Consider the following 21,241-nt stretch of genomic DNA (forward strand, 5'->3'; position numbering starts at 1 on the left):
GTCCCCCTTCAGCGTCCAGCTTCTCTCCTGGGCAGTCATTCCTCCGCACGGCTGCACGTCGCTGTGTTTTTACGGTAGGGCAGGTAGAAGCTCTGAGAGTCACCTGTACCTGTGTTTTCTGCTCTCTCTGCAGACGTGGCTGGAACCCATGAAGCTCGTTGTGAAGCAAGTGAGGCGTGAGTGGAGCTTTCGTCCTGCTTTCTGTCGTGTGCGCCGTTTCGGAGAGCGCCAGAGCTCGGTGTAACTCTGCCTAACTCTGTTTCAGGGCCCAGGAACACACTCCTCAGGCTGTCAGTCAAGTTCTTCCCTCCAGACCCTGGCCAACTGCAGGAGGAGTACACCAGGTCAGCGTCCAATGAAATCGCACCGCAGTCCTCCAGTGTGACAACATTCAGAACAAGTGGACAACAGCAACCTGAGCTCCTCTGAGCTCCTCAGAAATGACGCAAGCAGTCGTGGTCCAGGAGGTTCAGAAAGCCGGCTGAATGAGTCCCTGTTTTGCATTGTAATATTGTAATATTGTAATATTGTAATTGCAGTGATAAAATTCCAGTGTTGGAAGATTGATGTCAGAATGCAGCAGGAGCAGCCGTAAGCACGGCGTGTATGGGCTGCCCTCTGACCCCTGTCTGGTCCCGCAGGTACCTTTTCGCCCTGCAGATAAAGAGGGACCTGGCGGAGGGGAAGCTGGCCTGCACTGAGAACACCGCCGCCCTGCTGGTCTCTCACCTGGTGCAGTGTGAGTACATACCTATGCTTTCTCTGCTCATGGTCTTTTCCATCACCATGAGGTCATGCATTCATGTCTTGTGTTTCCCACGGTTAAAGGAAATTACACAATTCTTTGAATTTTGCTTTGACAACAGTAAGGTCCAGACTGTAACTGAAATGTGGTGGAAGATAATCAGCAGTATGCTAATGGTTGTGAAACGGAAAAGCTCACTGTGTCGGTGTTCTTGAGTAGCGTGTGTTGCGTGCCGGACAGATTGTCTCGCCAGCTGCGCAAACTCTGCTGAGCTCTGATCCTCCGTTCCCTTCTATACTGCAGCGGAGATCGGAGACTTCGATGAGATGGCCGACCGGGAGTTCCTGAAGGTGAACAAGCTGCTGCCGAACCAGGAGAGAGTGCAGGAGAAAATCATGGAGCTTCACCGCCGGCACCTGTGAGTTCAGCCCAGAGTCGCCCCCGACTGCAAAAACGCATCGTACTGATCCCAGTACAGCCTGCCGCACCACACGCTGACCCCGCTAACCATGCAGCCAGCACATGACACTGACCCCAGTGCCTTCCCACTTTGACTCCTGCGTACCCCACACTTATAGCAATTCAGTAGCAATAGCAATTGAACATCTCTCACACTCTGTGGGCAGCACCAGAGACCGCAGACACAGGTGTGAGGAGAGGGGGAGGGAGGGGGCGGGGGGTTTGGCATGCAGCTGTGTGCACAGCGCTGATTGGTGGACGCTGCCCGAGAAACACTCAGTGTGCGGGTTCCTCCCACAGATTCGGAACATGCCTGTTGCTTAGGGTGTAGTGTCTGTATACGCACTGAAGAAACGGTTGTTCACTCATTGTGGTAATGTGACACCTGGGACCGCATCCTCTCCTAAACTAGTCTTCAGGGTCCTAAGAGTGTTTGAGACGTCAGAATGGAGCAGTGTAACTCTGCTGACGTTGCAGGAGGGGTGATTAGGTGTTGCGGCATCAGGTCTTTTCTCCATAACGGAGTGCATTCTGGACTGGACCTCATACAGCATGCACGCCGGAGTCCTGCTGCAGCCTCTGTGGGCAGTGTGCTTTGGGAGTTCAGCTGAACACTCCCTGCCTTTGTGCTTCTGGATGGAGGAGCTTTTCATCTCCTTGAAAGATCATTTCACAAGGACTGCTGATTTTCACACACACAGGGGTGAGGTGCTCAGTCACCTTCATTAAGGCGATGCATTTAAAATGAAGAATTCGCCTGTTAGACAGCGGTATACAGCACGTTCAGCGGGAGACGTGATTTGAGCTCCCAGAGCTGTGATTGGTTCATCGATGGATTTGTAGGCGACGTGGACAGCGCTGGCACTGCTGCCTCTCCCAGGTGTCCGAGTGGATGCGTGATGAAACGATTACAGCAATGGCTAATCCACGCTATCAAACTGCCGTAATGGCTGGCCAAGGAATCATCCCAAGATGTACACATTCACCCTGCATTCACCCATTCACTTTCCTAAAAGTACCTCCAGTCTCACTGGGGTGTAGGTTGCTGGGGGTAGTTTCTCCTCAGTGGTGTCTGCCCCCCCCCCCCATAGCAATGCAGTTGGTCTGTTGGGAACCTGCTGTAATCCCCCCCCTTGGCTGACAGTGAGGTGGTGCTCGCTCCCCCGCCCCCACGCTCCTTAATCCTGCGTCTCAGGCTGTTTTATTAGCCCTACGGCCAGCAGGCCCGGGAAGGACCATAAGGAGATTTCTCCGATTAAAGGATAAGCAAAATTAGAATGCACTGATGATCTGTCGAGCGGCCAGATGACCGCAATTAGTTTTGCCTCGGAGGAGAACATTTCTGAGACTTTGATTGCATTTCTCCCCCCCCCCCCCCGATGTTGCTGCTGTTGTGTAATCGTACCGAATTTGTTCCCGAAGAGCGGGGACTTGGGGGAGATGGAGGGCTTTGATTTCCTCCAGATTTAGCAGTGGGGATGGGGTCCATTAAGCACAGATCATGTTTATTTGGGTGCTGATCCTGATGCTGAACAGGCTTATTAACCGCTTTCATCCTGCGTAAAGAAACTAAATAAAACACAGTTTGGCATCCCAGACGAGCTCAGCTGCTGAATGCATTGGCACGTCTCTCCCTCCCCCCCAGTTGTGGTTCAGTTCAGTGAAGCGTGCAGCTTTTTGTTGTTCTTGCATGGTTTTAGTGCACATTTTCAGTGGAGCTGTAGTTCCTGGATATAGTGCTCAGTGTGGTCTCTCCTGACGGGGAGCTCTGTCTCAGCGTCCATGGTCTCCTCCCTAGGGGTCAGACTCCGGCTGAGTCAGACTTCCAGGTGCTGGAGATCGCCCGCAAGCTGGAGATGTACGGGGTCCGCTTCCACCCCGCAGCCGACCGCGAGGGAACCAAGATCAACCTGACCGTGGCTCACCTGGGGCTGCAGGTCTTCCAGGTAAGGGGGTCTCTGCTGTGCTCGGACTGCTGCATTGTGGGAAGGGCAGGTAGACATCTTATTCTGTTCATCTGCTCCCTCTGTAGGGCAACACAAAAATCAACACTTTTAACTGGTCCAAGATCCGCAAGCTGAGCTTCAAGAGGAAGAGGTTCCTGGTCAAGCTCCACCCAGAGGTTCACGTGAGTGTCGCAGGGACAGAAGAGAGGCCAGCTCTCGCTCGTTCCTAGTGCATTGTGGGTAAATTGTTTTGGATTCATGCAATGTGAGTGGACACCCTGCTTGCTGGTTCCAGGGCCCCCACCAGGACACCCTGGAGTTCCTGATGGCCAGCAGAGACCAGTGCAAAGTGTTCTGGAAGAACTGCGTGGAGCACCACACCTTCTTCCGCCTGCTGGACCAGCCCAAGCCCAAGGCCAAAGCCATCCTCTTCAGCCGAGGCTCCTCCTTCAGATACAGGTGCACACCCGTTACCATGGCTACACAGAGCATCAGCACTTATAAAGAGATGCAGGTCAGGTTATGTACAAGTTAAAGGGACGAGTTCATTCTTTAAGTCTCAAGTACATACTCCAGCGCACAGATCAGTGCTGAGTTGTCCTAAAGCATCTGTAAGGAACATGTTCAAAACTAAATCTACCCCTTTTACCTGTCGCTTCCTGTGAGAGTCCCAAAGATCCTTGATCTGTCTGATCAGTGGTAGCTTGGGAAACAGAATTTCAAGAACAGTACTGCTTAAAGTCTGCAGTAAAGCTGTCTCTGAGCATGGCCCACTGTCACAGAAACGTTGTGCTACGTTGTGTCATGGTCGAAAGTGCCATTCTCCAACTACACAGAGACATTTGCTTTGGTGCTTAACGTTGGCCTCACTCTTTGCGATGGCTCTGGATGCGTTGCCCTGGAGCATTATGGGATGTGCCTGTGTGTTTCAGTGGGAGGACGCAGAAGCAGCTGGTGGAGTACGTGAGGGACAGTGGGGCTCGGCGGACCCCCTACCAGAGGTAAGGTGCCTGTCCTCTCTGATGGATACTTCGGGTCTGACCTGTTGGGGACATTGTCTGAAGTGACCCCATTGGGCACTGTCTTGTCTTTGGTAGGAGGAACAGCAAGATGCGCATGTCCAATCGCTCCCTGGCTACCGATGTGCCAAAACAGGTGAGTAATCAGCCTGGTGTGCTACGCCACTGTGTGAGCCGTTATCCTTTACCGGTCAGTGCGTTTGCCTGAGGCTGACGGCGCTGCTCTCTCCCTTTCTCACCGCAGAGCCTGTCCTTCAACGACAGCCTGAAGGTGCCGGGCTCCCCCTCCTCGGCCACCGTGTCCTTCCACTCTCTGCATGCTGTCAGCGCCCCCCCGCGGGTCGAGCCCCCACCCCAGCAGCAGCAGCCTGCGCGGCCCCCCAGCCCCCAAAAGGAGGAGCCCATTACAGCCACCCCCCCTCCTCAGCACGCCTTCCAAGGTGCCTTCTTGTTTGTGTGTCTGTGTGCGTGCGTATCGCTGTGTCCGTGTCTGTGTGAGGAGCATTGCGCTTCCCAGCTGTAGTCCTCTGAGAAGGGCAGTGATTACAGGGAGTTTGGGGGGTTAAACGGGCCTCTGTGCATGAGAGTAGTGCCGGTCCCTTCCTGTTTGAACCCACCTGCACACCCCACAGCAGAGTTCAGCAGTTGAGACAGTAACACAGCCTCCTGTGTCAGAGAGGAAGCAGAGGTATGACAGTATGTGGAGAGTACTAACATGAAGCTGAACAGTAAACCTGATCTTTTCGCTCAGGGAGGGGCGGAGCTCTACTGAAACCCCTCATTAACACCCCACCCAAATGCAGCTCATTGGACAACCTGTTCTTCATCTCCACAGCCTGTTGGCTCTCACTGAACCCCAGGGGGCCTGACTCCTCCCCTCTGACTCTACACCACCTCATGTATTCCCAGCATGCATCTGGGGCCCGAGCAGCCATGCTGTTTGGAGATGTGGTGGAGCAGCTGCTTGTCTGCAGCCGACGGGGGCACCAAGTCTGCTGTGTCTGACTCACTCTGTGTCAGGACCGGGGAGGGCCGCCTTCCCTGCAGCCTGTGGGCACTGGGGGGCCGGACGTGCGGGTGGGGGCAGGGGGGCGGGGCGGGGCGTGGGCACGGGGGGCCTGCGTGGCGTCAGCCGCCTTCAAACGCAGGGGCCCTCCGCGCCAGGCTTGGCCGGGCTGATGCCAGGGTTCCAGCTGGCAGCGCGCCCCTCACACAACGCTGCGGTCAGCACAGCCCAGCGCAGTCACAGTGCAAATTACAGCTAGCAGCGCTCCTTTCTGCGTCTTACCCAGAATCCCCCCCGGGCCAGACCCTGTGTCGCGTGTGCAGACTCTGAACGGAGGGATGTTTTCTGTTCCGTTTCCCGCTTTCTGTTCGTTTTTTCCAGCTTTCCCCTCACAGGGAAACGGATCTGATGTTTGCCAATGTAATTGTGACCAGAGCAGAAAGCTGGGGGCTGTGAGCAGGCTGCTGAGACAGGGACAGCATGTTCCTTCATCTGAGGAGAAACATCCCTGCCATTAACCAGCTCTGCCTCATGGCCTCTCTCTGCCTCTCGAAACCCGAGAAGGCTGTCATGCAAGAGCCCGCTCTCTAACGTCGCCCAAATAACGGAGGCTGTGTCATCTCCCCCCCCCCCCCCCCCGGGAGGAAGCAGCTCCCCCTCCCTCTGACCTCTACTGTCCTGCTGCTTGCTTGTGTCTCAGATACTGTACTGTAAACACGCATCGTTTTTAGCTGTTGTTGGAAGCTTATGGACCTCGTGCCCGTGCATCTTTTAGAATGCACTGTAAGAAATCATGAAAGTAAATCATTTTGATTTAGCCAGAGTTGCATTGTCTTGCGTATTGCATATTGTGTGATTTTATTGTTGCTGTTCTTAATAGTAATATAATCATCCTTTTTTGTTTTGTCTTGCATTTGTTTGCATCTTTTGCAGGGCCTGTAGAGTTTTTGTCTCTGTGGTGTCGTGGTATAGCCTTTATGAGTTTGCAGCTGGAGATCTTGCCTGTATTCCTGGTCTAGTGTTAATCACCGTTATACTCCATACTGTATGGATTGTTTTACAATTGTGACCCTCTGAATGCAGAGACCTCATTTTAGCACCTTTTCCAGTAGTTTCCTCAGTTGTAAATGTAAAGTTGTAAATGTTGAGTGTACTGTAGTGATGTTTGTACCCTTTGGTAAACCTGTTTTATGGAATATTTTGCTGTCCTTGCTGGCCTTTAGCTGATAGGGAGCGCAGTTCTTGCTCCACCAGTCTGGACTTGGAACATGAAGACGTCATTTGCATTGCTTCTCTAAGGCCACCTTTGACTTTGGACAAGGCTGACGCTAGCCCTGGCCTCTTTGACCTTCACTTTAACCTACCACTTTATGCTGCAGTTGACAGTGAGTGTGGTGTTTTGTCAGTCTCTGTACAGTATTTTGAAATGGAGAATGCAGTTGCTTCCTTTGTCTACTGTAGTGAGGATTTTGAGAAACAGCGCCACCTCCTGGTTTTGATCACCACTCTTCAGCCTCTTCCTATGTGTAGGCAGTGTGTGATATGTGTGCAGAGTTGGTGAAAAGATTAAAAAAGATTAAATGATGGCTGTTTTTGTATCTGTTTTAGTTTGCGTTTAGAAATATGCACATATTATTTGTCTTGTGCCTCCTCTGGAAGTTAACGTCTTTCTACTAATATCCTAAACATTTGAGACATGCTGATGTTGTGGCTGCTGAGGTTTTGCAAGGGGTGCTTGAAAGGGCTAGAGGATTGAATAGCAAAGCTGCTTTGTTACAAAGATGTTAAGTTGTCAAAATGTTACAGATTTCATGGGCCTTTTTTGAATTTTTTCTTTACTTTTATTTCAGTCATCAATAGTTATTATTTATTTTTCATACTGATGGAGTTATTGTCAAGACCTTCAGTTTACACTGAGGATGAATTTTGTTTTTCACTTGCTTTGGGTGCATGGGTCATTTCTGAATTCTATTTTTGAAAAAATTCAGTGTGTGAAGTGAAATTCAGGGTGCAAAGCGGTTTCTTTTGTACTTGTGGTGGAAATAATCACTCTTGAGTATTTATGTAAGAAGGTGTGTTAATGTTTAAGATGTGTTTGTGTGAGCCCTTCTATTAAACGGAAATGGGCTCTCTCCTGTGGAGGTATAACTTCTGTTCTCATTTTAAAAGTTTCCACTCTGGCTTCCCTTGGGTTGCACAGCTGTGTCAGTGGTGCATTTAGGCGTGTTGAAGAGAGCTTAATGAGTCCTGAGTCTGGCATTGTTTGGCTGAAGTGATTTGGCAGCGGCAACGACTCGGGTTCGAGCCAGGGCGTTCTGTTAAGTACCACAACCCTCTGCCCCCTTACTATGGGGAGTGGAGGCCGCCAGCAAAGAAGCACACGACCAGTATCCTCATGATGTCATTTCCTCTCTGGTGGCCCACCTCGGTAGGCTTTGATTCCTGCAGGCCCTTTTTCCACCCATGGCTCAGTGTGTGTGTACGGTTGGTGGAATGTGCCATTGTCTGCCTCCAAGCTGGTTTTATGTGCATTTGATTGCCCAGATTTTGCAGGTGTCTGGAGAGGTTGCCTGTTTTTGCCTGGTTTCTACACTCCCCTATTTTGAACTTGCTTTTTTGACCAGTGTCTTCCTTTTTTAATCCTCTTCACAGCTCCGTATGCACTAGCATACATTCACATGTGCATTTCGGGTTATTTTGCTGCCACTTTTACGGATATTTAATATTAAATACATTTTACTGCCTCGTGACTTTTTTATATGTAGGTAGAATGGAGACAGCAGGAGGAGTGTATTGTACTGAAAGTGAGCTGTGGACATGGGCCCGGGGCCTGGGGCCTGGGGCCTGGGCCCCGGGGGGGGGGGACGCAGATGCGTCTGTGCAGTTCTGCGGCAGAACCAGTCTCCTTATGAATCACGCGTCCCGTTAGCCGCAGGGAGAGCAGAACTTCTCAAAACACCCTCCCGCCAGAGAGGCTTCCCGCGGGGAAGGGGACGCATTTGCAAGGGTAGGAGTGCAGCGTCTGGCAGCGGCTCCAACCCCCCCCCCCCCCCCCGCCAAATTCCACAGCCCCGCTCCACCTGAGCACGCTCAGTGTGTGTGCAGGCCGCGTTCCCCTCCAGCTCTCCGCAGAAAGCCAGGTCCCTCCAGCTCCTCACCCAGCCTCAGAGCGGGCCTCTGCCCCGGACGGAGAGCCTCTCGGCTGCGTGCCGATAAAGGTGCCACAGCGGCTTCTCTCTTGCCGTGTTCTGTTCTCTCTCCTCCTTTTTCTCATTTGTTTTTTTTTTTTTTTTTCCCCTGTTCTTGGGGAAGTGGAGAAGTTGCTGTGCTCTCCTGCCGGGTGCCATGCCTGCCTGCCTCCGTCGGCCGTCTCTGCTTTCTGATTGGTCTGCGGAGAGACAGATCTGCAGCATTCTGAACAATGATCAATCACCCTGACTTCAAAGGCTCTCCAGCTGGGCCTGTGTTATTTCAGCCACTCTGTTAAAGGCAGTGTGAGAGACACCGGCTCTTTCGGGGGGGGGGGTTACCATTACTGTCCGAGTCTGCCCTGTCTCCTCTCCATTCAGATGGAAATGAGTTTAACTGAAAGCATTTTGCCGGAGGATGTTTTCCTATGGGTGAGCTGCATTAAGCGTCCTTAGGGATGGAGAGCTTTGGCCCCCTCCAGGCAAAACATGGTATCTGCTGTAGCTGTATGTAAACTGATGGTACAAAATGTCATTGTTGGTCTTCACTGACAGTTTGGTCGTGTAGCAGTGTAGTGGTGTCATGTTTTTTTCCCTACGCATAGCTGCATATTTTGTCTGAACATGCTGAGGTTTGTAGACCCCTGTTTGAACCCCTTGGCTGAAAGAATAGACTTTGTCATGCATAATAATTTAAACCAAGGTCATGTTTCTTTAGGCCTTTACAGAGCATGCCTCTGAATCCTTCCACAGCCCCGGGGAAAGGGAAAGTGGTTGTGCATTTCAGTGATGTTGGATTAATCTGCCTCCACCCTGTCACAAAAGAACACAGAGAGGAGGAAAGAGTGATTGGCTCGTTTTTGTGGCTTGGCAGCTTGTGCAGGGAACAGGGTCTTGTGTTTGGGGAAAGTAGCAGCTTTTCAGGAGGAAAGAAGCTCGGCTTGCATGTCCCTAAGATGTGAGGCGTGTTTTCGGCCTCGCTCAGGTTTGGGGCCTGTTCTTGGCCTCGCTCAGGTTTGGGGCCTGTTCTTGGCCTCGCTTAGCTGTGAGGCTTTGTTTGAGGCCTTGCTCAGGTTTGGGGCCTGTTCTTGGCCTCGCTTAGCTGTGAGGCTTTGTTTGAGGCCTTGCTCAGGTTTGGGGCCTGTTCTTGGCCTCGCTCAGCTGTGAGGCTTTGTTCTCAGCCTCTCTCGGGTTTGGGGCCTGTTCTCGGCCTCTCTCGGGTTTGGGGCCTGTTCTCGGCCTCTCTCGGGTTTGGGGCCTGTTCTCGGCCTCTCTCGGGTTTGGGGCCTGTTCTCGGCCTCTCTCGGGTTTGGGGCCTGTTCTCGGCCTCTCTCGGGTTTGGGGCCTGTTCTCGGCCTCGCTCACTCCGCTCTCCTCTCTCCCGCAGGCACACGTGTGGACAGCCCCCAGCTGTCGCCGCTCCCCGTCGGCAGCCCGCTCTGCCTATCGCCCTCCTTCCAGATGTCTACCCTCAGCCTGCCGGGCCACGCCCCCTCCCCCCTGCAGAGCCCCATCCTGAGCGAGGTGGGCAGCTCCCGGCTGGAGGAGGAGGAGGAGGGCAGGAGGAAGGTACACTCTCTGCACGCCTGCCTTATCTCCTGCCAAACCTCACGTCACCACCTGCTTCTCAGACTCCTGGCTGATATACCTGGTACACCTGACATGATATGTCTTAGTGCCAGGATGTGGGTAGACCTGAACTGAAATTGCCTCCTTCAGGACACTGACTTCTAATCTCACTCAGACTTTTTTTTTTTTCTCCTCATTGCAGGAGAAGCATGCTTGTGGTGGCGTAAATGAACATGTGACCCAGATTTACCTGTGTTTTTTTGTCCACATTTCAGTGTTCCAGTTATTCTGGGCAGAACACACAGCTGCTCAGTGTAACTGACTGCTTCAGCTTGCTGCATGCTGTCATTCATTTATTTGCACTTTCATATATTCTCTGACCTCTGTGCACAGGCTTTCCCTCTTAGGGTTAACAAGTAGTCCACACTGTCAGTGACCCTCTTAACTGTTAACCAGCTCTGACAGACTACCTTGCCTGACCTGATTGCCTGGTGACCTCCACCTGTACACCTCAGAGCACATCACTGTAAAATCTCAGAGGGCATCTTTCTCCTGCATGTTTCTGTGAGGAGTCGAGCAGAACTGTATGACGTCCTTTTTATCTCGCTGTTCAGAGCTGTTGAATCTATAGGAAGTGGTTTAAATTTAAAGGAAAAGTGCTCTGAACTTGCAGGTGGGTGGAATTGTCCCAGGTGCGAGTCAAGCGTAGCTCCTAGGTAACTGTACCTCCTCATCCCGAGCTTCCGTCACAGTGAGGGCAGAGCTGGAGAGTATTTATAATGAGAAGCAGGAACTTTGAAAAGGATGTACCTTTTTCCAGGTTTGGAGGTATGTGTTCCAACATATGCTGACTCACCCCTATACTTTTGTCTCTCCAGAGGTATCCTACTGACAAGGCCTACTTCATTGCCAAAGAGATTCTGACTACAGAGAGGACATACGTCAAGGACCTGGAGGTTATTACAGTGGTGAGCTAATCTGTCCCCTATCCATAGTGCATCATTAGAGAGCTGTGACCGTGCTCACATTGATCGTGCGCTGTGACCGTGTGCAGTGGCTGTGTGTGTGGAGATCGTGAGCTGTGACTGTGTATGTGTGCAGTGACCGTGCGTGTGTTGACCATGTGCGGTGCGGTCACGTCTGTGTGTGTGTGTGTGTGTGTGTGTGTGTGTGTGTGTGTGTGTGTGTGCTGTGTGGTCACGTCTGTGTGTGTGTGTGTGTTGTGTGTGTGTGTGCTGTGCGGTCATGTCTGTGTCTGTGTCTGTGTTGTGCGGTCACGTGTCTGTGTGTCTGTGTGTGTGTGTGTGTGTGTGTGTGTGTGCGCGCGCTGTGCGGTCGTGTCTGTGTGTGTGTGTGTGTGTGTGTGTGTGTGTGTGTGTGTGTGTGTGTGTGTGTGCGCGCTGTGTGGTCACGCCTGTGTCTGTGTGTGTGGTGACCGTGCGTGGTGACCGCGTGCGTTTCCCCCCGCAGTGGTTCCGCAGCGCCGTCATCAAAGAGAACGCCATGCCGGAGGGCCTGATGAACCTGCTGTTCTCCAACATCGACCCCGTTTATGAGTTCCACCGCGGCTTCCTGAAGGAGATCGACCAGAGGCTGGCTCTCTGGTGAGTGCCCTCGCCGGCACTGGCTCAAACCGTGAATCCTACCTTCATGCCAAATAGTGCTGTTTTACATGCAATACTTTACATGTAGTATCGCGATGTGTTTTGGGTTCTGTGATCTAGTGACTGTGATGTAGTGTGTGGTAGTGTGTGTACCTGGCTTCCCTTGTCTAGTCAGGTTGCACAAGTTAACTTGTGGTAGAGCTTGAATAGTGTTGCACTCATTGGTCTGGGAGTGTTGTTAGCCTGGTCTAACACTGCTGCTCAGGCAATTAAAATGCATACACTTCTGTTCTATTGTGCTGGGAGTTGCTTTGGATAAGAGCGTCTGTTGAATGATTGTAATGTAATGCAATGTAATGTTTTTCTGCCCTCACCAGGGAGGGGCGCTCTAACGCTCATGTGAAGGGGGACTACCAGAGAATCGGGGACGTGATGCTGAGGAACATGTGTGCTATGAAGGTGAGGCTCGGGGGTGTGGGGCACTCTGTGGACAGACGGACGAAGGACAGACACCCTCGGCCACACGTTTGACGCGGATGTGTTCAGATGCCAGACCTCGGCAGCTGAGTGACATTAAATCCGATTAGACCTGCATTACGCATGCGAGGGAGAAGAGGGCCGCTCTGTCTTCAGAAAGGGCGCCTCGGTGTCTGCACATGGAGGCCTGTGAACATCGCGTGTTAATTTACTTGTGACTCCAGCTGCATTACGATTTGAACATCTGAGTGAGTCATGGCCAGTGTCTGCAGCGTCTGGCCAATTAGCACGAGGTCTGGCACTTTGAATGCACTGAATGAACCCTGCTGATACCCCTATTACTGCATATACAGAGCTGAGGATGTTAAGAAGGCGGTAGCTATATATCTAGTATATACGTATAATATATATGTATGTGTGAGTGTGTATTATAAATATCCAGCTGTATGAATGGATAACATTGTTAAAAAAAAGTGTAATCAATGTAAGTCATTCTGGATAAGAGAGTCTGCTAAATGCCAATAATGTATTGTAATGTAGTATTTACACACACATACATATACATTTACATATTCTTATGCGTGTGTGTGTTGTATGTATGCATATATGTGCGTGTGCACACACACACACACACACACACACACACACACACACACACACACACACACACACACAGTGTAAGGTGGGTTGGGATGTGAGGGAGAGAGATTAACCGTGTGTGCGCCCACGTGGCTGGGGTCTGATGGCAGGAGTTCACCAGCTACCTGCAGAAACACGACGAGGTGCTGACAGAGCTGGAGAAGGCCACCAAGCGCGTGAAGAAGCTGGAGACGGTCTACAAGGAGTTCGAGCTGCAGAAGGTGTGCTACCTGCCCCTCAACACCTTCCTGCTGAAACCCATCCAGCGCCTTATGCACTACAAGCTGATCCTGGAGCGGCTCTGCAAACACTACAGCCCCGAGCACCGCGACCGTGACGACTGCAAGGGTGGGTCCCGCGCAGGGCCGGGGTCAGGGGTCACGCTGGGGTCCGCTTCACCTGTAGCCTGCTTCACTGTGAACGTCCAGTCTGGTTTGATTCCCCCTTCAGGGCTGAGGTCAGAGGTGACACGGGGGTTCAGTTTCGCAATGTAGCAGGCCACAGTTGTATGACTAGTCTGGTATGATTCCCCCCCTGCAGGGTTGGGGTCAGAGGTCAGAGGTCATGCTGGGGTTCACTCTCACAAAGAGGCAGGCCACAGCTGTATGCCCAGACTGCTTCAGTTCCCCCTTCAGAGTTTTCATACTCCGTCATCTCCACCCGTCTCTGTTTCACCCTGTGGCTCGGTATATACCGGAGCTCAGAAACACACACATCCAGGGTGGATCCCACGTCCTGCTCAGGGGATGTGATTTTTAAAGGGGGTGTCGGTGTGGCCTGGGTGCCCTCCTCCACGCTCTCCCCTGACTCTGCGCCTCGTGTGTCCCCTGCAGAGGCCCTGAAGGAGGTGGCGGAGATGGCGGCCCAGCTGCAGAGCAGTCTGATCCGGCTGGAGAACTTCCAGAAGCTGACGGAGCTGCAGAGGGACCTGATCGGCATCGAGAATCTGACCGCCCCCGGGAGGGTGAGTGCGCCGTGCCCGGACCTGCAGGGGATGAGCGGGGATTCAGTCCCACCCATCTGAAGGAGCTGTAGGGGGTGTTGGAGCCTGTATTCTGAGAGTGTGAATGTGGTTTTGTTTGCAGGAGTTTATTCGAGAGGGCTGCCTGTACAAGCTCACCAAGAAGGGGCTGCAGCAGAGAATGTTCTTCTTGGTGAGGGACGCCTCCTACTGACTTCAGTTCATTTTCAACAAGTTCAACAAGCCCAGCATGAATTTCACATTTCAGACAGTCATGTCAACCAAATGTTACTGCTGCCTGTATTTAGAGATCTAAGCATCGAGCATCTAAGCATTTTTTTTAATCTTATTTCGATTCTTACCGTCACCGTTGTGACTTTTTCTGTTGCAGTTCTCCGATATGCTGCTGTACACCAGCAAAGGCGTAACGGCCACAAACCAGTTCAAAGTGCACGGTCAGCTGCCCCTGCACGGCATGATAGTAAGTACCCCCCCCCCCCCCCGTCTGTGTGTCTGTCTGTTCAGTCCACCTCGTCCATGTGCGGAAGAGCCATGGCCCCTGTCTCAGTCTCTGACACTGAAAGCCTTTGTCATGGTGGTCATGACTTTTCTGACAAACCATTACATTTTTTTGTTTGCTTTCTGTTCACATTCAAAGGAAAAGTGTGTCAATCAAGATTCGGTTGTTGCCCTATATTCTGATTAAAGCCCCCTCGTCGGCCCCAGCGGGCGGTGGGGGGAGTGGGGGTGTCCGCAGTGCGGGGGTTGGCGGTGAGGTTTTCCGGGGGGGGCCTGCAGTAACCTGCTGTCTCTGTTTCACTCCCGCCTGCAGCTCATACTGCTGGACCCACCGGTGAGTACTGAGGGGTCCCCCCCCAGGGCGGCAGGAGCACCCCGCCGATAGCCTTTACACCCACATTCTGCCCAACTGCACTCTGCTTCGGCTCTGAGTAACGGGCCACAGCGATTAGTACCTTTTTGGTTCCGATTCTTACACAGTATTCCTGTGCATTTCGGTGGCTGTTGGACTTGTGATGTATTATTTGCTTGTATTTGCCGCTGGAGGACCAAGCGGCCGAGCGGTTGGCTTGAATGTGGCGCTTAGCCGCAGGTGTGGGCCGCGGCTGGCAGGAGTGCTGCGTCACTGCCAGCACCTAGAAAAGCAAAGAGCTTCTAGGCGAGCTTACTGTCCGTTTCACTCCTCAGCTTCCCTCCCCTGTCCTGGGCAAGGCGCTTTCAGGTTTAGATTCACAAAATACGGAATGTGTTCTGAACCTCTCTCTCTCTCTCTCTCTCTCTCTCTCTCTCTCCCTCTCCCTCCCTCTCCCTCTCCCTCTCCCCCTCCCTCTCCCTCTCCCTCTCCCTCTCCCTCTCCCTCTCTCAGGTGGAGGAGAGTGAGAACGAGTGGTCCGTGCCCCACTGCTTCACCATCTACTCCGCACAGAGGACCATCGTAGTGGCTGCCAGGTAGGAGAGGGGGTCCGCTACCATGGCAACAAGCATCAGGGGACACCAGGGTGTCCTGCAGCTGAACAGACAAAATGATGCTGGGGTATTAAGCGTCCTCTGATGGGCTTGTGTGAGGCTGGCAGCAGTGGGCTTTCCGCGTTTCTGACCGGTGCCTAACTGCGTAACTTCTTGTTCTCAGCTCCAAAGTGGAGATGGGGAAGTGGATGGAGGATCTGAACATGGCGATTGACATGGCCAAGAAATCCCAGGAGAAATCTGACCTCTTCCTGGACTCTGGCCTGTGTGACCGCTCCAACAGTAAGAGCTTCCATGCCTGTTAATCATTTAAAAAAAAAAAAAAAGCAAAACTTGATTATGTGTAGATTGCCAGTTTAGAATATTTAACAGCTCTTTAGTGACAGTTTCTCAGATCAAGCTTGGTGTCTGGTTTAATTAGAGGTTTGCCTGCTAGTTACATTGGAGTATAGTTAATGGTGCTGTTTGCTCTTGTAATGGATGAAGTGACCCACATGTTCAGCAGTCCTGCAGGGCTCTGTGGATATCCTGTATCACAGTCATGCCCTTTTACATTCTCTGCCCTGATACTGAGTGAATCTGAGTTTATTTGTGCCAGAGTGTGAGGTACCTGAGTGGTGAGGTGTGAGTCCCCTGACAGGTGCAGCTGATGGAAGAGCACCCCCTCAACAGGAACGAACATGTGTCTCTGAGGACCCCCCCCCCCCCCCAATACCCCCCTCCCTACTCCAACACCCCCACACCGTGACCTCTCTCAAATCCCTGTGCAGTGATATTTTTTTTGCAATACTATGTGGAAAGTCTATTATTTCATATCATTTGTCGTGACATAAGGTGAAACGGACTGAGATGTAAATGGAACCAGGCGTTCTGCCAGCCTGAAGATCCATGCTGTAGAAGGAGCTGTTACCATAGTCCTTCCATGTCAGCAGATGCCTGACCGCACCTTTACTGAAACAGTTTGGGTTAAGCACCTTCCTCAAGGGTGCAACAGTACTGGAGGCCTTCGGGTCATGAGCTCTGCTCCTGACCAGCGTGTCACTCTGCTGTTCCAGTGTGCGGTGAATTGCTGGCAATATATTCACTTTCCTGATGTCAGAATAATGACGTGCTTTCAGTCACCAACTTCCAGCCTCAAGAGGTGTTTCCAGCAGGAGGAAATCTTGAAATTTGAGATTGCTTTCATTTAACAAAATAAAGCATGGTTACATTATACATCTGTAAATGACATGGAAAATATCAGATGAATCTGGCTGCACAGGGATCTTAACTGTGTGTGTGCTGCCTGGGTGCCACCCCCCCCCCCCCCCGGCAGGGTCTTCGGATGAGGTGTCTCTGGAGCAGGAGTCCGAGGACGACACGCACTCATCCCGCAGCTCCCTGGACAAGCAGACGCACCATCGCGCCAACACCACCATGCATGTGTGCTGGCACCGAAACACCAGCGTGTCCATGTCCGACCACAGCCTGGCCGTGGAGGTACCCCTGACCCCCTACCCCCCCCAAGCCCAGAGACGCGCCGCCCAGCACCTTCTGACCCGGGCAGAACCTGCCAGTCGGGCTCTGAGCGTGGTTTTTCTCCGCTCTCCTGCTCCCCCTAGTGGGCCGTACTGTCCGTGCGCCCACTCGTCAGGGTGCACCTGTGATGTCACAGTGCACAGTGGGAGCAGCAGCTCGGGTTGCAGGAGTGCTGCAGGAAGGCTGTTTCTCTGGGGCGGTGCTCTAATTTCCTATTACTCCGACAGCCAGCCCTCAAGCTATGCTAACTTCATTCCATTCTGCTCACTCTCAATCATAACTCTCTGTTTCAGCATCCTGCATCTCTCATCACCCTGTATACTTCTGTTCTGTCCACCCTTTTGATTGGAGATGTCAGTTTTGTGTCTTTTGTGGGTTACCTGGTCTTGATGCAGAATAGGCATCATCTGAAATCACAGCTGAGGTTGTTTTCCGTCAGCGTTTCTGGTTTGCTTTTCCTGTCCTAAGTACTACATTCCTTTCTGACTAACAGCTGAGCATTGGACCCCTGGAGGAGTCTTCCCCACGCTACGCTCTCCCTCCCCTGACTGCATGCTAACTGTCCTGTCCTCTCTCTCTCCTCCTCACCCCCTGTCTGCTCCTTCCTCCTCTCCGCCCCCTCAGTCTTCTACTCTCCGGCCGCGTCTCCTGAGCTCCCCCCACGCTACCTCCTGGGTCAGGCCCAGAGACCCAACACCATCACTCACGTGTGCTGGTATCGCAGCCAGAGCCTCTCTCTCTCCGATTACCTGCGCATAAACAAGGTACCGTGGCCCTGAGGGCTCCCTGCCTGGCTGCTGACAGCCACGGACTCAGATCCCCTTCCGCTCAGCTAGCGGCAGCCTTAGTTGTCTGCATTTAAAGATCAAGTTCTAGCCAAGCTTGACAATGGAAGGAACGGTTCCGTCCAACAATGCATAGGGTTCCGTTAGGCCTCAGTAACAATTGCTCTCATTCTTTTAACTGTCTTGATGTCCTTTTATTGCCCCTTTATGACATCACTATCAAAGACCAAACATTCCTCTTCATCATGACCGCAGACACTGCAGATACATGATAGACTACGGTAAAAGGTACATTATCAGCATCACCTGTACTGTACACAGATGGTTCCAGTGCCAGTTAAACCTGTTGCACATTTTTGACACAGACGTGCCCATGGAAAGCTGTTCTATTCTTGTAAAAATGTCGTATTGTTATAAGGTACCTTGCTCAGTGCATCAGCACCAGCCTTATCAAAGTCTGTTACAATGTGACTTCTTCCTCTTCACATTCTCCATTAACATCACATTGTGCTTCATCCTTTGTACAAACATCCACCTTCTGTTTTCTAATCTGTCTGCATGCCTCATACTGTTGGTACTTGGTAAATATTATGTATATATGTAGAGTTAAGGTCAGTATAATATGTATGATAGGGAGATGAAAGTCTCCTTACAGTAAAGAGTAGCCCTGGGAAACAGTTACCTCTCACTCAGCTCGGTGCTGTGACTAAGAAGCATTAGTTCAGCCTCAGGAAGTGAAGCCACCAGCACGTTGTGAGGATTAATGAGGTTTACCGTTTGACCTTTTGACCTCATGTAGCCTGGGTGGATTAGATTTCTCTCAGAGCTGTCTCCCTGAAGCCGACCTGCGTAACCCTGGCGGGTGTTGGAGATGAAATGAGGTGACGCTTTCTGTGTCTGGAGAGAAACTGTGTAGGGCACAAGCTTTGCAGTCAGGCTAGGGCAGTCTGTGTCGGAGTGGAGCTGTATTACTGGTTCCCCTGTTCTCTGAAGGTCTAATGTTTATGTTCTGGGGACACCTGTGTCCGCACAATGGCTCTGACATCCTGTGTCTCCTCTAGAACCAGCTCTCCGGGTATCTCCTGAGGAAGTTCAAGAACAGCAATGGCTGGCAGAAGCTGTGGGTGGTCTTCACCAACTTCTGCTTGTTCTTCTACAAGACGCACCAGGTACGGCCAGCGGTCACTCATGACATGTGCTTCATAAACAGCTTCATTTAGACAGCTAGATGTTTATTGAGGCGATTGTGGGTTAAGTGCTTTGCCCAAGAGTACAACAGCAGTGTCCCAGCAGGGAATCGAACCAGCAACCTTTTATGAGCTCTGCGACTTGCTTCTACACCACACTGCTGCCCTGCCTATGGCAGCCTCAGTTCGCTGGAATTACTGTGTTAATAAAACTGAGACATTCCCAGACACCCAGACCAAGGAAACGAGATGCTGTTTAATCCAGCACTCCCATCAAGTGATTTAGATGGGGCATCAGACCGCTTGCTGCGGTACAGAGGCTGTGTAATTACTTACTTCTTACTTATTTCCAGGACTGATGAGATGTTGGCCCTGCTTAAGAGTACAAACTGCTTCCATTAGGTTTGGATAATCAGCCCCCCCCCCAGAGAAGAAAGCAGAGGCTGATGCAGTGCAGCTCTCTGTGCTGATTAAACAGAAACGTACCCATCATTCTCTGGGTGCTGCGGTCACTGGTCCTGCAGGCTCATTGGCTGTGTGCTCTTCCGCCCTGCTGCAGGACGATTTCCCATTGGCCAGCCTCCCGTTGCTAGGCTACACGGTGGGCACCCCGGGCGAGTCCGACAGCATCCATAAGGAGTACGTCTTCAAGCTGCAGTTCAAGTCCCACGTGTATTACTTCCGGGCCGAGAGCGAGTACACCTTCGAGAGGTACACTGTGTGGCCCCTGAGGCTGCTGGGGGTTTTTAGGGAGGGGTGGTGGGCGTCTGTGGGCCTGGGGGTGTAACCGTGTCGTTTGCCCCCCCCCAGGTGGATGGAGGTGATCAGGAGCGCGGCCAGCGCCACCGGCAGGATGAGCCTCCTGGTGCCCCGTGACCACCCGGAGATGAACGGCAACTGAGGGGCCTCGCTGGGCGGAGCTTCCTGGGGCTGGGGGCGGGGCCTCACGGACTCCAGGGAGCTTATTGGGTGTTTTTACTTTTTAAAAAATATCGCTATTGCTATTGGTATTTCTCTGAGGACCTCCGCTCCCTCGCGCACGGAAGGGAGCGGGGCTCACTGACTCTTTGGAACGATTGGACGAGACCAGCAGGTTTTCCGAAAGCAGGGCCCCCCGTGCCTTTCCCTGTTGGGCCAGTCTGTTTGGAGGCCGCGCTGCAATACCTGTGGAGGATCATGGGACAGGCCGGGCCTACACCACCGCACCCATATCAACCCTGCAAACGGACCGAGGCGAGCAACCCCAGCAGCGGCCAGTCGGGCTTTACTGAAAGGAAACGTGCACAGAATCAGCCCCTGTACTTAGAAGCAGTGGCTGAAAGAGTGGTGAAGGCATGAAGGTACGAGGATAAAGTAGCTGTCACACACTGCCAGACAGCCTGTATTACGCAGGTAAAGACTCCTGAAGGTTTGAGTTTGCTGAAAAATGAAAACTCTTGGGTCTGGATAAACGTAGTTGATGTTACAGTGGTATTTCTGATTAGTGTGCAGGGTGTCTGTAGGAGCCCAGAGGATGTTTGTGTGCGTATGCCACTCAGATCAGACAGACAGGAAGTTAGTGTGCATTAGTATCATAAACTAGCAGTATTGACCACAGGGATTCATTACACCACATACTAAAGAAGCTTACAAATTACTACAGCTGAGGGGTTGGGAAAGGAACTTCATCCCCTTTTCAGGGAGCCAGGGGGTCACAAATAAAACCAGTAAATACAGTTGAATATCTGATCCCGTTTAGCAGAAGGACAGGGTACACATCTGGCACAAAGGCCACGGCTGCCATGAGAGTATAGGTTACAACCAATGGGAAGGAACTCCATCCCTGCCAAAACGTCCGCGGTGTGGCTACGGACAGGGAATGACTAAAGAGCGGACGGAAGCCATGTTGGTGAGGGCATCGGGAAGTGTAGGCGGGTTTGACGTGAGGTTTTCGAGGGGAACGGTTGGCTCTGCTCTTCTGGATACAGAGGCAGGGAAAGGATGGTGGCACTCGGGCTACAGGAGGTCTCTCCCAACGAGTGCCGTCACCTTAGAGGGGGAAAGAAAGTGGAACGGATACGTGCTTTATCACAAGCCTGACCAAGGACAAGGAGAGGTGGCTCCAAGGCAGAAATGGCAGCCGGATGGAGAGTCATGTGACCAGAGGAGGCAGTCCTTCTCAACCCTGTGCGGCATCGACAGGCTTAAGAAAATGCCAGATGCCAGATTGATTTAACTGCGAGGCTTTTCATATTGAGGCAACATTCCCATTTCTGTGCCTTTCCTAACGCATGAGTAAAATATTGGATCGGTGCAATCTGATTAAGTGGAGTGGTAGAAAAATGTAAAGAGCGATTTTGGTACACACCTTCCAAAAAAATGCATTTTCAATTTTAAGACTAAACTGTTGGCGGAAATATACATTGCCGGCCTTTCAGCATTTTTGATCATGTAGAAGGTTAGAAATTAATATTTCGTCTGAAAGAATGGATTTTTATATTGATTAAGGTTACACTAAGTCTGACCAAATGAAGCCCTTGTTCTGCTCTGTCCAGATGGAGTGAGTTTGCTGTAAGCAGTCGGGTATTAACTGGAATATGGCAATAGTCTGGCACCTCTGTGTAGAACTGTTCTCACCCCAAGACATTCTGGGATTTCAGTGACACCCCCCCCC

At 51.9% G+C, this 21,241-nt stretch overlaps 1 protein-coding gene across 1 annotated transcript in view; it reads left to right on the plus strand.

Annotated features, from left to right (window-relative positions):
* The window catches only part of LOC118795339 (FERM, ARHGEF and pleckstrin domain-containing protein 2-like), a 38,504-nt gene extending 17,263 nt beyond the window's left edge, over nt 1-21,241 (plus strand). The window contains exons 4-27 of the mRNA XM_036553760.1: nt 134-176; nt 266-344; nt 642-739; nt 1,049-1,163; nt 3,003-3,150; nt 3,237-3,332; nt 3,446-3,609; nt 4,083-4,151; nt 4,248-4,305; nt 4,414-4,609; nt 9,751-9,932; nt 10,811-10,900; nt 11,403-11,536; nt 11,914-11,995; nt 12,763-13,000; nt 13,486-13,616; nt 13,738-13,806; nt 14,005-14,094; nt 14,998-15,080; nt 15,262-15,380; nt 16,414-16,577; nt 18,463-18,570; nt 19,148-19,299; nt 19,399-21,241. Of these exons, the coding sequence (XP_036409653.1) occupies nt 134-176; nt 266-344; nt 642-739; nt 1,049-1,163; nt 3,003-3,150; nt 3,237-3,332; nt 3,446-3,609; nt 4,083-4,151; nt 4,248-4,305; nt 4,414-4,609; nt 9,751-9,932; nt 10,811-10,900; nt 11,403-11,536; nt 11,914-11,995; nt 12,763-13,000; nt 13,486-13,616; nt 13,738-13,806; nt 14,005-14,094; nt 14,998-15,080; nt 15,262-15,380; nt 16,414-16,577; nt 18,463-18,570; nt 19,148-19,299; nt 19,399-19,489 (2,799 nt within the window). The 3' untranslated portion in view covers nt 19,490-21,241. The remainder of the gene's footprint in view (nt 1-133; nt 177-265; nt 345-641; nt 740-1,048; nt 1,164-3,002; nt 3,151-3,236; nt 3,333-3,445; nt 3,610-4,082; nt 4,152-4,247; nt 4,306-4,413; nt 4,610-9,750; nt 9,933-10,810; nt 10,901-11,402; nt 11,537-11,913; nt 11,996-12,762; nt 13,001-13,485; nt 13,617-13,737; nt 13,807-14,004; nt 14,095-14,997; nt 15,081-15,261; nt 15,381-16,413; nt 16,578-18,462; nt 18,571-19,147; nt 19,300-19,398) is intronic.

Source organism: Megalops cyprinoides, chromosome 20, assembly GCF_013368585.1.
Source record: "Megalops cyprinoides isolate fMegCyp1 chromosome 20, fMegCyp1.pri, whole genome shotgun sequence".
In the NCBI taxonomy this organism is placed as follows: domain Eukaryota; kingdom Metazoa; phylum Chordata; class Actinopteri; order Elopiformes; family Megalopidae; genus Megalops; species Megalops cyprinoides.